General features: G+C 40.2%; 1 protein-coding gene across 1 annotated transcript; it reads left to right on the top strand.

Moving 5' to 3' along the window:
* Positions 1–819: 819 nt before the first annotated feature.
* On the top strand, positions 820–15829 carry xpc (xeroderma pigmentosum, complementation group C). The gene is made up of 14 exons (XM_030138872.1): positions 820–1055; positions 2244–2474; positions 3138–3234; positions 3758–3842; positions 3961–4118; positions 6496–6616; positions 7999–8088; positions 8982–9773; positions 11202–11362; positions 12125–12206; positions 13175–13306; positions 13725–13894; positions 14267–14360; positions 15471–15829. Exons 1-14 carry the CDS (start codon positions 959–961, stop codon positions 15804–15806), a joined length of 2646 nt encoding a protein of 881 aa, XP_029994732.1. The 5' UTR covers positions 820–958; the 3' UTR covers positions 15807–15829.
* Positions 15830–16276: the final 447 nt, after the last annotated feature.

The raw sequence follows: 16276 nt of genomic DNA, 5'->3' as shown, positions 1-16276 counted from the left end.
TTACATGTTCTCCATGTCTGTGTGGGTTCTCTCCAGGTACTCTGGCTCCTCCCACCATCCAAACACATGCTCTGATTGGTTAATGGGTTAATCTAAATTGTCCATAGGTGTGAATGTGAGGGTGGTTGTTTGTCTCTGTATGTTCAGTCTGTGATGAACTGGTCACATGTCCAGGGTGAACACCGCCTTCCCTATGTAGCTGGGATAGGCTCCAAGAGACCCCCGTGACCCTAGTGAGGATAAAGCGGGATCAGAAAATGAATGAATGAATGAACAACAAAAACATTTTAAAAAAACACCAAAATAATCAGCAAAATGGGGAAAAAAGGACAAAATAAACTAAATAACCCAGAAATGGAAACTTTCTCTGTTAAATGAAGATAACAGAGAAACTGAACAGAAATGACAAATAACAGCAATAAAAAAGAAAAACATCAACGAAATTAACAAGCTGACAAAACATAAAAATAAAACCACATAAAAAATCCCACATGAATCAGCTGTTCATTAAATTTCACTCCTCATCTGTGAATGTGTTTATTCACTCACCTGTTTCAGGTCCGTGAAAAAAGACACAACAGCGCCCCTCAGTGTCTAAACCTGGTACTGCATCAAGGCTCTGCTTCTCCAGTTAATAGAAAAGTCCGAGTAAAACCATGATTTAAAACTAAAAATACTGAAAACACCTGGAAAAAGGTGAACCTTCTGTTTGGTTTGGATTTAAGGCGCAAAGAAGACATGAAAAGTACTGCATATGACGTCAGATTCACGCGCCGGATGTGACGACACAGATTCGCCCGTCACTCAAAAACATCCGGTTATGAAAGCGGGTTCATGGATGTTAAGTAACTTCAGGTTCTCCGCTGTTTTCACTCACTGTGGGGTTCGTGCAGACCTGCTGAGACCCAGGACCGAGTTCAGACCGACCCGGATCCGCGGAACGAGCTGGATTTAAGGCATGGCGAAAAGGAAGGAGTCCGGAACCGAGTCCGAAACCAGGACCGAGACCAAGACCAAGAAAAGGCTCCAGTTGAAGAACAAGAAGAAGGAGGCAGGTGAGAGAACCTGGACCTGGACCTGGACCTGGGTCTGTACACAGATCTGGATCTGGGTCTGGACATGGGTCTGCTGGGAGATCAGGATTTGACCCATATGTAAACGAAGATCTGAATATTGAGCTACACCTGTATCTAGACTTGGAGCTAGATCTAGACTTGTATCTGGTCCTGGACCTAGACCTGTATCTGGTCCTGGACCTGGTTGTGTCTGGTGGATTCCTTTGTTTTCAGGTTGTTTTTTTCTTGTTGCTTCTTCTCTGATAAAACTGACAGAATATCATCATTTATGTCAAATCATATTTATTAATTTTATTCTTTAGTTAAATGTGATGAAACCAGGTCCAACAGGAGGTCCAGGTCCAGACGAACCGTCCTGTGTCTGTGAGTTTAAGGTTCAGTGTTTACTTTGAGTGGCTTTTGCAAAATAAATTAAAAGAGTCCAATAGTAACACTTATTTAACATGATCAAATCCACATATTTGTGTTTTTGAAGTCTTGACCAACATGGTCCAGGTCCAGACCCAGACCGGACCAGATAATAAATGTATAAACATTATGACCTGGTTTCATACAAGGGCTGAGATGATCCATGTTTCCAGTGAATAAGATGAAAAAATCAAGAATATGCCAAAGGTTTGACATTAAAAATTGAACTGAAACCACAGTGGATTTAAACGGATCAATCAGAAACTGTCACAGATGATCAATAATAATCAATTAGTTCATTGATCAAAATGTTAAATTTAGTCATTTTTGTAAGAGGTGATTAAAATGTATTTGTCCATAAGTAAAGTGTTAAAAGTGTTTTTAAAATGAAGTAATTATAAATGATAAATAATAATAATTAGTATTGTTGTTGTTGGTATTTTTGTTGTTGTTTTTGTCATTATTATTATTAGTGTTATTGTTGTCATTGTTGTTGTTGGTCTTTTTATTGTTGTTGTTGTGTGGGTGAAGGTGTGTGTTAACAGTGACATTATGAATAATTGATATAAATTGATTATTTAATTGAGTAAAGTAAATAAAGCCCACCCTTAATTCCTTTGCACTAATCTGAAATACAGTTAGACTCCTTTTACGTCTGATCACAACATGACAAACATGAAACAAATTCAGTCTCAGTTTTCAGATTTTCAGATAATATGCTTTTGTTTTTTCTGTGTTTCTTTGTTAACGGCGTCTCAGACAAAGATGAAACCATTGAGAGAAAAGTCAAACCCAGGCCTCGTTCATCTCACGGGTCGACCAGTAAATACTTCCATCCAGTGAAGGAGGAGGAGGAGGAAAAGGGGGCGGAGTCTGATGACGGCGACTTCAGTGAGGTGACGACAGCAGCTCAGGCACCAGTGAAGAAGAAGGAGGAGGAAGAGGAGGAGGACAGTGAGGAAGATGAGGACGACTGGGAGGAGGTGGAAGGTGAGAGACTGAACCTGGTCCAGATGGTCCTGATGGTCCTGATGTGTTTGTTTGTCACAGGGTTCAGGTTCCACATTCAGACCAATATGATCAGACCAGTAAAATAATAACAGATTAACCTATAAATAATGTGAAAAATGGACAAAACGTCCCCTAAAAAAAGAACAAATATGAACAAATATGAATAAAAAGGAACAAAATATCTGTCCAGGTTCCTCCCACCGTCCAAACACATGCACTAACACTGCAGGTGAATTCATCTAAATCACCTGCAGGTGTGTGATTGGTTCATTGGTCGTCCTGTGATGAACTGGAGACACGTCCAGGGTAAACCCCGCCTTCACCCATTGGTAACCGGGATAGGCTCCGCCCCTGTGACCCTCAAAAGGTTAAGGTGGTTCAGCAGATGAATGGATGAATAATTTGTATGTTATTATGGCAGTATTTAAGTGGACATGTGGAACCTGAACTCAGATCAGTTCAACGTCCTTGACTGTAAATATCTTCAGTTTAATGTTTGTTCTCTGTAAATTCACCCACTGGGCCCGGTTGGACCTGGTTGGACCCTGTGGGGGGCCGGAGTGGGCCCATGGACCTTGTGTTTGACACCCCTGGTTTATCAGGACCAACATGTGACTGATGCAAAGCTGTTGTTTGGATCAGAACTGGCCGAACCTCTGGGTCCAGTGGAACCATCGGAACCAGTTCTGCCGTCTCAGCCGGTCCAGATCGAGATCGAGACCCCGGAGGTTAGAAAACGGTAAGAACCCGACGGTTTACGGGTAAAAAAAAAAAAAAATTTAAAAATACAGTAGAACCACAGTAGGAGTCTGTACAGCGTATACCAGACAGACCTAATGAACAGAGGAAGGAGAGTCAGCAACAGAGAAGAACACTACTCCTCCTCTTTCTTCTTCTTTTTCTTCATCTTCCTCCTCCTCTTTTTCTTCTTCCTCCTCTTCTTCTTCCTCTTTTTCTTCTTCCTCTTCCTCCTCCTATTCTTCCTCCTATTTCTCTTTCTCTTCCTCCTCTTCTTCTTCCTCTTTTTCTTCTTCCTCCTCTTTCTCTTCCTCCTCTTCTTCCTCCTCCTCTTTTTCTTCTTCCTCTTCCTCCTCTTCCTACTCATCTTCTTCCTCCTCACACACAGATCATCTCATCTTTATGGTCAATACATCAAAAAAATCTGTTTATTTGTTTTTAGAATTTATATGTTCTTTCTAACTGCATTCCAGAAAACACCGACTTATTTAGTGTTTTCTCTAATAATCGTCTCTGATCGACAGGCGGAAGAGGCAGGCGGAGTTCGAGAACTACCTTCGACGGATGATGAACCGCTATAAGAAGGACCTGCTCGTCGACACACACAAGGTGAGACCCAGTCTCACCCAGTTTGACCCGGTCTGACCCGGTCCGACCCGGTCCGACCCATTCATCCGGTCAGTGTCTGCAGGTTCTGTGTGGTTGAAGCCTCTGATTGGTCCCCCAGGTCCACCTGCTGTGCCTGATAGCTAATGGGAGGTTCCGGAACCGCCTGTGCTGCGAACCGGACCTGTTGGCTGTCGCTCTGTCTCTGCTGCCACCGCACTTCAGCACCGTCGCCAAAGACCGGATCGACCAGAACTACCTCAGCGGACTCCTCAAGTGGTGAGTCAAACTAAATATGAAGCTGGAATTTACAAGTAAAGGATAATAGTCATAAACACAACAGTGTCCCAAACTGTGTCAGAAAACTAACATTTATATTTGATGATTTAAGGCTGAATTTTGCATTATTTTCATTCCAAAAAACACTGTTCTTCTATTTTCACTAGCAAATTATTTAGATTAGATTAAATTAGATTAGATTAAATACACATATGAGAAATATTTCAAGACAAAAGGAAAGAAAATAGTAAAAACAGTAAGTATAGAAACACTAGTGAAAAAACAGGCGTCCTGTATTTCCTCAAATTGGAAAAAAATTCGAAGGACACTTTATGCCCCTGCTGATAAATTGTCACAAATCTGGAATCCTCTGTTTCAACTCATCAAAAAAACTTATTTCCCTCTTGTTCCAGATGGACCTTTATACTCATTTTTCCGCCTGGTCCTCTTCTTTGTTTTTCTGTCCAGCAGTTTACTTCATGTAACACATAACGCATCGGTATTCTAAATGTAAACCTTTCAAGCCTTATTTTTATGTTAGTGGAGAAGACTGATGTAGTTGTTCTTGGGTTTGTTTGTTTTGTTTTTGTATATGTGTAAAAAAAAAAAACAAGAAAATTGTGCAACAATTCATTTTCAGTTGTTTTGTCACATACCCTCCTGAGACCCAGCAATGCATTTTTGTCCTCTGTAGGGGACAAGAGTTTCACAGCTTTATTGAGAAAAAAAAAAAGAAAGAAAAAAACGAAACAAAAACAACGCAGTCCACTGCAGAGGACATTCCATAAAAAAGATTTAAAAATGCATCTGAAAACACTGTTGCATTGTGCTGTTTCAAATAAGGCAATTATTCAATATAAAATAGCCAAAACTTGTACTTTTCTGGGTCTCAGGAGGATATGATAGAGTGTTTGTATTGTCCAATTTCTGCAAAACTCTAAATAAACAAAGGTTGGAGGAAAAAAAAGATTAGATTAGATTAGATTAGATTACATTAGATTAGATTAGATTAGATTAGATTAGATACATAAGAAATATTACAAGACAAAAGAAAGAAAATAGTAAAAACAATAACTATAGTAACAGTAGTGAAAAAACAGGCAGTTGGACAATAGAAAGAACTATTAGAAATAAATAATAAATTAGTAATAATGATAATAATAAATCATAATCAATAAATAAGTAATTATGTTACAATATTAAAATATGCATATAGATAATAATATTTATAATAGAGTAATAATAGTAATTGTAGTCTAACAACAATATATAAGTAATAAGTTATAGAAGTATGTACATAATAATCATAATCAATAAAGAAGTAATTATATAAATAAGTAATTATGTTACAATATTGAAATTTACATATAGTTAACAATATTATAATAGAGTAATAATAGTAATAGTAGCCTAACAATGATATGTAAGAAGTTATAGAAGTATGTAAATAATAATAATAATAATAATAAGTGGTTCCAGGCACAATAAACCCCGCCCCTCACACATATTGTATCTTATTTTGTCGTGGATGATGTCATCATGTCTGTGTGTGTGCTGATGTCATATCACTCACCTCTATATATATGTCAAGTTTGAAGTAAATTGAAACAAAATTGATGTTTTTTATAGACATTTGAAATTTCGCCCATTATAAGTAAATGGGAGAAAAAAAAAGATTTTAAAAATTCATAAAAATGTTTTAACTTTGACCTGCTTTTCCCAGAATATAATGAAATCTATTCTGGGTCTCTGGTAATCTATAAACCAAACCTGGAATGAATTCAGCCAATAGTTTTGCTGCTTTTAAGTGTTAACAAACAAACAAACAAACCCAACCAAAAACAATAGCCGTTGACTCCCTCGAGGGGCGGGGTAATAAATGTGCAAATATTCACTAAGCCCCACCCCTTAGTTACTTTTGCTGCGTCTGTCAATCTTCTCTCAACACTTGAATGTAGATAAAATGTGTGGTTTTTAGCATCATTTACCACATTCACTTCATGTTTTAGGTTTTAATCTGATCGGACTTTGTTTTTTGGTCATTTTCTTTACTCTTATATATTTTGTTTTTATTACTGAATCATAGTTTTTATTACTTTATACACAGATTTTATATACATATTTATTTTATGTTGTATATATAGTGTGTGTTTTTATTCCTTCTTCCTCCTCAGCCACTGCATTGAACTTTCATTTTGATGTAAATCTGACTGATAAATAAAGTCTGTTTTCTGTAACTGTGTGTGAGTGTGTGTGTGTGTGTGTGTGTGTGTGAGTGTTTGTGTGTGTTTGTGTGTGTGTGTGTGTGTGTGTGTGTGTGTTGTGATGCAGATTGTTGCGTTCAAACCCCTGTGTGACCCGTCTGTTGTCTTTCCAGGTTCAGAGTCACCTTCACCCTGAACCCTGACCTTCCCTGTGAGGATCGTCCGGACCCCCGGGCTCTGCTGGAGCGTCGCCTGGCCAGTCTGTCGGCCAGAACCCACCAGGAGATGACCCACGTACGAGCCTCCTCCTACACTTTAGACCAGGCCTGTCACACTCAGTTTAGTTCAGGGGCCACATTTAGCACGATATGATCTAAAGTGGGTCAGACCAGTAAAAGAATAATTTAATAATCTATATTTAAAAAAAAAAAAAAAAAAACATCAACTCCAACTTTTTCACCATGTTTGAGAGTGAAAAAAATAAAATTATATCAAGAAAATGTTGATGTCTACAAACTGTCTTTTAAAAAGGTGAATAATATGAAGAACTGTGAGCAGTTTTAGTGGAGTCTTAACAATATTCTGCCTCAGTTTATCATTTACACACGTTCATTCTAACGAACAGATCACAGTGGATCTGCAAATACACACAACATTTAATAACCGACAGAGTATTGGTAAAAAGTGCTGTTGTTTCTCTTCCATTTACAAACTGTCCTTTCACAAAAAAGTGTGAATACCCTGAAAAATCTGAAATTTCTTTAACTGACATCTCAGCTGATGTTTGTTTGTTTGTTTGTTTTTGGTTCAGCTCTTCCTGTTGGTCTCTGTAGCTCTTCTGTTTCAGCTGATATTTGTTTGTTTGTTTTTGGTTCAGCTCTTCCTGTTGGTCCTGAGGTCTCTGCAGCTCTTCTGTTTCAGATTCAGAAAACTTTATTTATCCCATACGGGCAATTCATTTGCAGCTTACCACAGACATCAGCCCACATCCAAAGTGCAATGTGACAAACATAAATAAGTCAGTGCACAAATACAGGACTATTGAAAGCAACTACGAATAAATGCATTTAAATAATCAACAATAAATAATCAATAAATACCAATGTAGACTAAAAGACTAAAAGACCCTAATGGTTCCGCCAATATTTAAAAAAAGAAAAAAAAGTCATATAAAATGACTAAAATGGCTTCTGTCAGAGTTTAAAAGTGTGATAGCTGAAGGAATAAAAGATTTTGAATATCTGTTGGTTCTCCTCTGAGGAGCATAGTAACCAACTTGAAGGCATCAAGGCAAAGGCTCTTCTGTCTCAGCTGATGTTTGTTTGTTTGTTTGTTTGTTTTGGTTCAGCTCTTCCTGTTGTTCCTGAGGTCTCTGCAGCTCTTCTGTCTCAGCTGATGTTTGTTTGTTTGTTTGTTTGTTTGTTTTGGTTCAGCTCTTCCTGTTGTTCCTGAGGTCTCTGCAGCTCGTCTGTCTCAGCTGATGTTTGTTTGTTTGTTTGTTTGTTTTGGTTCAGCTCTTCCTGTTGTTCCTGAGGTCTCTGCAGCTCTTCTGTCTCAGCTGATGTTTGTTTGTTTGTTTGTTTGTTTTGGTTCAGCTCTTCCTGTTGTTCCTGAGGTCTCTGCAGCTCTTCTGTCTCAGCTGATGTTTGTTTGTTTGTTTGTTTGTTTTGGTTCAGCTCTTCCTGTTGTTCCTGAGGTCTCTGCAGCTCTTCTGTCGCCTGGTTCTGTCTCTGCAGCCGATTCCTCTCAAACCTCCACCAGCCAAGGTCAGTGGGACGTCCATCCCAGTCTGGGTCTGTTCGTCGTAGGGGACATTTGAATGGTGTTTTAGTGGTTTTGAAGTTTGTCTTATTGAGTCATTTACGTCACTTCTGTCTTTTTGCAACTGTTTTGTTTTTTTCATTATCTCACTGGTCGATAGATGAAGTATTATGAAAGTGTTGTGTTTGGCATCTTCATTAGCAATATCTTCAAATATCTTCTCCGATGAAAATGCTGGTTAGATTCATTTCAGATTTTATTTGTATCTTCCTTGGGACAAAGTTTGATCACAGTTTTGAGTTTCTTTAAAGTTTGGATGAACTTTTGAAATATTCTAAATGTTCTTTTCCTTCTACTGGTCCATATGTTGATGGTTTATAATGTAAATGGTTCCAGATATCAGTCTAGTTCCTATTGGTCACTGATAGAAATCATATGTGGACTGTGATTGGATGAGTTCAGTTCTCCTCCAGTGAAAGTCCCGCCCACTTCTATAGTTAGATTGATGTGCATCCAGACCACAGGACTGGAACATAGAACAGAACTGACAACCTCACACATTCAACTGGGACTGATTCACATAGAACAGATGCTGACGTACAGGGACACTGGAACTATTTATTGTTTTTTTTTTTTGTCATTTTTATCTTTTCTGTTGGGTTGTTCTTGTTGTTTTGCTTCTTTAACTGTATTTTCATTTTTTTGCATCTTATATCTTTTTGCAACTTTTATGTCAGTTTTCTCTTTTTGTTACATCATTTCCATCTTTTTATTATTATTATTTTATTATTATCTATTTTCATTTAGTTTTAGGTCTTTTTTGTCATTTTGCTCAGAGGTTTTATCTTGGTGTGACTTTTCTTTTTTTATTGTCAACATCATTCCGTTCTGTCTCCAGGGTAAAGGCGCTAAAATTTCATCCGATGCTCAAATAAAGAACCTCAAAGTCCAGGATCCATCTGAGACCGACCCGCCTCAGCAGAAGGCCTCTCCTGGATCCAAGAGACCGGCTCCAGGAGCGAAAAACCCCGGAGGCCGAGGAGGGAAGAAGGCCAAGAAGAAAGGAGTCAAAGAGGAGGAGGAGGAGGAGGAGAAGACAGCAGGAGGGAGGAGGACGAAGAACCTGAAACGGAGAAGCGTCGCCTCCAAGGTCAGTTACAAAGAGGAGAGTGACAGTGAAGGGGAGGAGGACGAGGGCAGTGAGGAAGAGGAGTTCAAGGCGAGCAGTGAGGAAGAGGAGGAAGAGGTGGAATCTACAAAGGGGAAGAAGGCGAAAGGGAAGAGTAAGAGACGGAGCGGCGGAGGAAAGAGACAAACGAAAGACGAGGAAGAAGACGACGAAGACGAAGCAACGACGACCAACGGAGCGAAGAGGAGGAGGAAGGGGAGGTCTGGACCTGGAACGGACCAGTGGCTGGAGGTCTACCTGGACAAGACCTCGACCTGGGTCTGCGTGGACGTGGACCACGGCGTGGGGGTACCTCAGCTCTGCTCCCAGAATGCAACGCAGCCGCTGACGTACGTGGTGTCGGTGGACGAGGACGGGTTCGTCAAAGACCTGGGACGGAAGTACGACCCCACCTGGATGACCACGTCCAGGAAGAGACGGGTGGACGAGGAGTGGTGGGAGGAGACGCTGGAGACGCTGCAGAGGCCGGAAGACGAACGGGACAGACGGGAGGAGAAAGAGGTATGAAAAAAGAGGTGATGAAGAGGTAAAAAAAGAAAAAGGGAGAAGAAAGAGGTAAGAAAAAAGAGGAGACGAAGAGGTAAGAAAAAAAAGGGAGAAGAAAGAGGTAAGAAAAAAGAGGAGATGAAGAGGTAAGAAAAAGAGGGGATAAAGAGGTCAGAAAAAGATAGAGGTAAGAAAAAAGAGGAGATAAAGAGGTTAAAAAAAGGGGATAAAGAGGTAAGAAAAAAGAAGAGAATAAAGAGGTAAAAAAGAGGAGAGGTAAGAAAAAAGAGGAGAATAAAGAGGTAAAAAAAGATAGAGGTAAGAAAAAAGAGTAGATAAAGAGGTTAAAAAAGAGGAGATAAAGAGGTAAGAAAAAAGAAGAGAATAAAGAGGTAAAAAAGAGAAGATAAAGAGGTAAGAAAAAAAGGAGATAATGAGGTACAAAAAAGAAAAAAGAGAAGACAAATAGGCAAGACAAAAGACAAAGAGATAAGAAAAAAGGAGATGAAGAGGTAAAAAAAAGACAGGTAAAAAAAAAAAAAAGACAAAGGCATAAGAAATCAGAGAAGACAGGTAAAATATATTTATAAAAGACAAAGAGATTAAAAAAGAGAAGATGAGGAAAAAAATATTAGTGAAGACAGGTTAAAAATGAAAAAAACACGGGACAGGATTTTCTTTTTTCTGCTTAAATCTCCTAAACCACATCAGCTCAAAAAATACAAAATGTTCAATAATTTTCAGGATTTAATCTTTATGAACAATAATCGTTAATATCAGAGAGAATAGATGGGATTCTCCAGATTTATCTACAAACTACAAGCACTCGGAGAGCGCAGACCTCCCCCAAGGCACATCAGTGCCCCCCCACCACCGATCACCATCAAAATGTAATCATTTGTTCCTTGTGCCAGTATCAACATTTCCTGAAATTTTCATCCAAATCCATCCAGAACTTTTTGACTTATCTTGCACACAGACAGACAAACAGACAAACCAACGCCGGCAAAAACAGAACCTCCTTGGCGGAGGTAACTACCATCCACTGGTCCAATACTGGTCCGATACTGGTCCAATACTGGTCCAGTATTGGTCCACTACTGGTCCTTGTGCAGATGAAAACAGATTTAAAACACCAGATATTAAACCTCTTCATAACTGATTCTGTCTGTCTCCATCCTTCTCTGTCTGTCTCCATGCATCCTCGTCTGTCTCCATCCTTCTCCGTCCGTCTCTGTCTCCATGCGTCCTTGTCTGTCTCCATCCTTCTCCGTCCGTCTCTGTCTGTCTCCATGCGTCCTCGTCTGTCTCCGTCTGTCTCCGTCCGTCTCTGTCTGTCTCCATGCGTCCTCGTCTGTCTCCATCCTTCTCCGTCCGTCTCTGTCTGTCTCCATGCATCCTCGTCTGTCTCCATCCTTCTCCGTCCGTCTCTGTGTCCTCCAGCTCCAGTCCAGGCTGTTGAACAGACCTCTCCCAGTCTCCATCTCTGAGTATAAGAACCATCCTCTGTACGCTCTGAAGCGTCACCTGCTGAAGTACGAGGCCGTCTACCCTCCGTCTGCCGCCGTGCTGGGATACTGCAGAGGAGAACCCGTGTACTCCAGGTCAGAACCCAAGCACAGGGACGGTCCACGGTTCTGAACCGGACCCAGGACCGGGTCTGGGATGTCCTGATTAGAGCTTTCAGGAATTAAAGCAGACGTTACCGTTGACAACCAGCTGTTACCGACATATTCAGGGGCTGAGACGGTGTTCAAGCAATTATTATTTCTTCTTCTCCCTCTTCTCCTCCTCCTCCTCCTTCTCCTTTGTCTCATCATCCTTCTTCTCCTTCTTATTCTTCTTCTTTTCCTCCTCCTCCTCTTTTTCTTCTTCTGCTCCCCCTCTTCCTCCCATCTTCCTCCATCTTCTCCTTCTTTTTCTCCTCCTCCTCTTTTTCTTCTTCTGCTCCCCCTCCTCCTCCTCCATCTTCTCCTCCTTCTTCTTCTCCTCCTCCTCTTTTCTTCTTCTGCTCCCCCTCTTCCTCCATCTTCTCCTTCTTCTTCTCCTCCTCCTCTTTTTCTTCTTCTGCTCCCCCCTCCTTCCTCCATCTTCTCCTCCTTCTTCTTCTCCTCCTCCTCTTTTTCTTCTTCATCTCCTCCTCCTCCCTCTCCTTCTTCCTGTTCTTCAGTCTGTGTTCCTGTTTCTTTCCTGAAACCTGTGTTATTAAATCTTAAACCTCACCAGTTTTATATTCGTTCTTACTCTGTGCTGTTTTCTTCTTAGACCAGTCATTACTGAAATAAACTGTCTGTGTCCATAAATGTTCATATTGTTTCTGTTAATCTGACCCTAAATCCTTCACTGAAAGCCTGTCTTGTCTTCAGGGACTGCGTCCACACCCTCCACTCCAGAGACACGTGGCTGAAAGAGGCTCGAACCGTCAGACTGGGTGAAGAACCGTACAAGGTGAGGAGGAAACACATGCTTCAGCTGCATGTCTGAACAGGCCTTGGTCATAAAAGCTTCAGCCTTCTATGTGTCAGTAGTAGAATTATCACGTCCTGTTTCTGCTCAACAACCATTAAATCAGTTTAGTGATCCTCACTCTTTGGATTTTTGTTGTGTTATAGAATTTGTGTGATGATACTCTGATCATTATCTGATTTCTGCAGTTATCAAATTATTAGTGATCATGTAAACAGTGTAATCTGATTATAATAAATCAGATTAACACACCTGGATTTGTCCCCAATACTGATTTATTTAGTTCTGTTCCATCTGAACATGTGGAAAAACTATTAAAATCCTAGAAAATGGAAGTTATGAAGTCAAATGTGAACTGAAGACAACGACAGGAAGTTTGATTCTATCATCGCTATGTACACACGAACTCCAAAAGATAATCCAATAATGGACTGGAGCGTCTAAACCAGGGTTTACTGATTATCGCATTTCATAAGTGTATATAATGCATCTGATCTGATTGTTACAATTATCTGATTATTCCCAGTTATCAGACTTTTATGGTCATGGAAACAGACTCATTGCCATAAAAATCCAATAATGTATTAATCAGATTATTGTAATAGTCAGATTTGATGTGTTTATTTTTGTGTATGAAATACGATAACCGATAAACCCTGGTTTAGACGAGTACATACGCACATAGTGATGATAGAATGAAACTTCCTGTTATTGTCTTCAGTTCATGTTTGACTACGTAACTTCTGTTTTACTATGATTTTAATTATTTTTACACGTGCTGATGTAAAACAATGAAATAAATCAGATTAACCCGTATAAATATGTATAAAAAGACATGGAAGTACTGGGGACAAATCCAGGTGTGTTAATCTGATGTGAAGTGAAGCCTCATTGGTCTGAATGGTTGATCTCTGATGACGTCTGGGTTCTGTCTGTAACTGTGTCTGCAGATGGTGAAGGGCTTCTCCAACCGCTCCCGTAAAGCCCGGATGATGTCAGAGATGAAGGACGAGAAAGACCTGCCTCTGTTCGGTGAATGGCAGACAGAGGAATACCAGCCGCCCATCGCTGTGGACGGGAAGGTAGGCGTCTACTGAGCATGTCCAAAACAAACCAGGACGATAACCAGGACATTAACCAGGGCGGTAACCAGGTCAACAGTGAATGGTGATCTGCAGGTTATAAAGAACTGAATGAGGTGGATTTGACTAAACTCATGTTAGTCCAGGTTCCACATTCAGCCCAAAATGATCTGAAGTGGATCAGAACCAGTAAAATAATAACACTGAAAAAAGGAAAATTATATCATGACAATGTTTACATCTATAAAATATCCATAACTAATGTGAATAAAAAGAACAAACATGAAAAACCTGAAATGTGACACTGATATAATATGAGAATTTCACTAATTAACTAAATACTATCCGAATAATTAAACTAAAATACTGGAGGACAGTTCTGTGTAAACATCTAAACGTCTGCTGTGCTTCGTTGCAGGTTCCTCGTAACGACTACGGTAACGTCTACCTGTTTAAACCCTGCATGTTGCCCGTGGGCTGCGTTCACCTGCGGTTGCCCAACCTGCACCGCGTGGCCCGGAAACTGGACCTGGATGCCGCTCCGGCGGTCACCGGCTTCGACTTCCACGGAGGATACTCCCACGCCGTGTAAGTCAACATGTAGATGATGAAATGAGATGAAAATGGTGTAAAGACGCAAAGAAGGAACAGAATGTGGTTTTATGGATGATGTAGAAAACCTGCAGGTGTTTGGATTCACTTCCATGAGGTTTAAGTCCTGTTGTATTTAATACTAAACACCTTTTATTACTGCATAGTATGGACTGTATTTTAGTATTTTTGTCTGTACCTGCATTTTATTTTACTTTCTGTTCTTTTCCTTCTAAATGACTCTCAGCCTTAAAATTTACAACTTTTTTTGGAAATCTTTCCAGAACATCATATAAGTTATATTGATTCATAGGTCGTAAAGCCTTTATAGACAGTCGATAAATGTGTTAAATGTTGACTGTGTTTCAGAACTGACGGTTACATCGTCTGTGAGGAACATGAGGAGGTTCTCCGAGCCGCCTGGACAGAAGACCAGGAACTGCAGAAACAGAAGGAGAAAGAGGTGAGTTCACTTCAGACCCACAGGACTGAAGGATTCATGTTAGAGCTGATGTTCGAAAATAAAACCAAACTATGAAGATCAGGGGAAGAAGTGAGAACACACACACATCAACCACAAAATCAACCAGTATCATTATTATTAGTAGTAGTAGTAGTAGTAATATTATTACAATTATTATTAGTAGTACTAGTAATGTTAGTATAATTATTATTATTAGTAGTAGTAGTAATATTATTAGTAGTATTATTAACAGTAACAGTGAGACAAATTGTTAAGATTTCCAGGGAAAATAAGAATGTAGAAGACTCCTGTTTGATTTTCTTATAATAATTACAAGTACACGTCTATAAATGACCAAACAAAGGTTTTCATCAGCTGCTTTTCACCAACACTTTCAGGAACTTTTATTTTACCTGGTAAATGAATTCCTGTTAATCTGTGTGGTTTGTGTTTTCACTTCAAAGTTCTGAGAAATGTGTTCAGATCAGGTTTAGTCACGTTTCAAGTTGCCGACTCAAAGTCTCACTGAATTTCTTTGTCTGTAAAAACTCCCAAAAGAATGTGGACATCATCGTGGTCGTCCACTTCTCGTAGCTTCTCTTCTTTTGCTTCTTTTGCACAAATGAGGTGAAACTTTCAGAAGTGGAATAAACTAGTTCACAGACGCCACTGAATTAAACATGGAAGGTGAACGTACATGTGGAACGCTGACAGTGTGTTCCACCAATCAGCATTCATCAACACACAGCCCCCCCCCCCCATCGAGAATTCCAGGTACTCTGAAAAGTCCCACCCCCTACAAGGAAGTTTGAGGTTTTTTTGTTGGGTTTTTTTGGGTAATTTCTGTGGAAATGCACTGAGGTTGTTCATAATCCAGGGTAAATGGTAAAAGTTCTTGTTGTATAGGGATGTCAGACTCCTTCTAGTTCAGGTTCAGCCCAAAATGATCTCAACAAAATTCCGAAGATGTCCGACTAAGTTCAAGTAAAGCACCACAGCTCCTACACATGATCACAGACAAACTTTCAAAGCTTTTCCATGACTTTTCAAGGACCTTTAGCCCCTTTTCCAAACCCTCGTCAAACACCTTTTGTTTTCTTTTTTCCCCAGAAACGTGAGAAGAGGGCGCTGTCCAACTGGACTCTGCTGGTCAAGGGGCTCCTGATCCGCGAACGTCTGAAACAACGCTACGGGAAAAAGCACCAGGGCCTCGGCGCTCAAACCAAAGGTGGCGAGGACCGCGCCGAAGGCTTTTCATCAGATGAGGAGACGGTGGAGCACAAAAGTCCTGGAGCTAAGACAGCGTCCGAGACTCTGGCCATGTCCTGGCCTCAGAACAGACAAACGGACGCCGACGGAGGCAGCACCAGCGGAACCAAGAGGAAGACGACCAAACGGGAGCAGAGGGGCCAAGAGAAACACATGTTCCCCTTCGAGAAGGTGTGAAGGAACCGAAACCTGACCGGAGCTAGGACCACGGTGACCAGATCCACCTGTTATAATTACACCACCACTGTCCCTCTAACGCAGCGGTGTCAAACGGACGGCCCAGGGACCAAAACCGGCCCACTAAAGGGTCCGATCAGGCCCAGGGGGTGAATCTGTGAAATACAAAAACTACACTAATAACAGTAACAATCAGTTTAGTTCAGGTTCCACATTTACACCAGTATGATCTAAAGTGGATCAGAACCACTAAAATAATAACAGAAGAACCCATAAATACTGACAAATACACAGTTCTGTCTTTGTTTTAGTGTAAAAAAAAAAAAAAAAAAAAGTAAACATGATAATATATCCATTTCCAAACTATCCTTTAACAAAAAAATTTGAATAATCTGATCAAATATGAACAAACTGAAAATGTCTGAAGAAAATTCAGTGTAATTTTAACAATATTCTGTCTGTTATTAAAT

The sequence above is a fragment of the Sphaeramia orbicularis genome, chromosome 7 (assembly GCF_902148855.1).
Source record: "Sphaeramia orbicularis chromosome 7, fSphaOr1.1, whole genome shotgun sequence".
Lineage (NCBI taxonomy): Eukaryota > Metazoa > Chordata > Actinopteri > Kurtiformes > Apogonidae > Sphaeramia > Sphaeramia orbicularis.
This window is presented reverse-complemented; position numbering and strand designations above follow the sequence as displayed.

Excerpts from the sequence above, each read along its gene's own strand:
- xpc (XM_030138872.1), top strand. The coding sequence starts at position 959 with ATGGCGAAAAGGAAGGAGTCCGGAACCGAGTCCGAAACCAGGACCGAG. Across the intron at positions 8,089-8,981 it reads TCAAACCTCCACCAGCCAAG|GGTAAAGGCGCTAAAATTTC; the intron begins GTCAGTGGGACG and ends TTCTGTCTCCAG. Across the intron at positions 13,307-13,724 it reads CCATCGCTGTGGACGGGAAG|GTTCCTCGTAACGACTACGG; the intron begins GTAGGCGTCTAC and ends GCTTCGTTGCAG.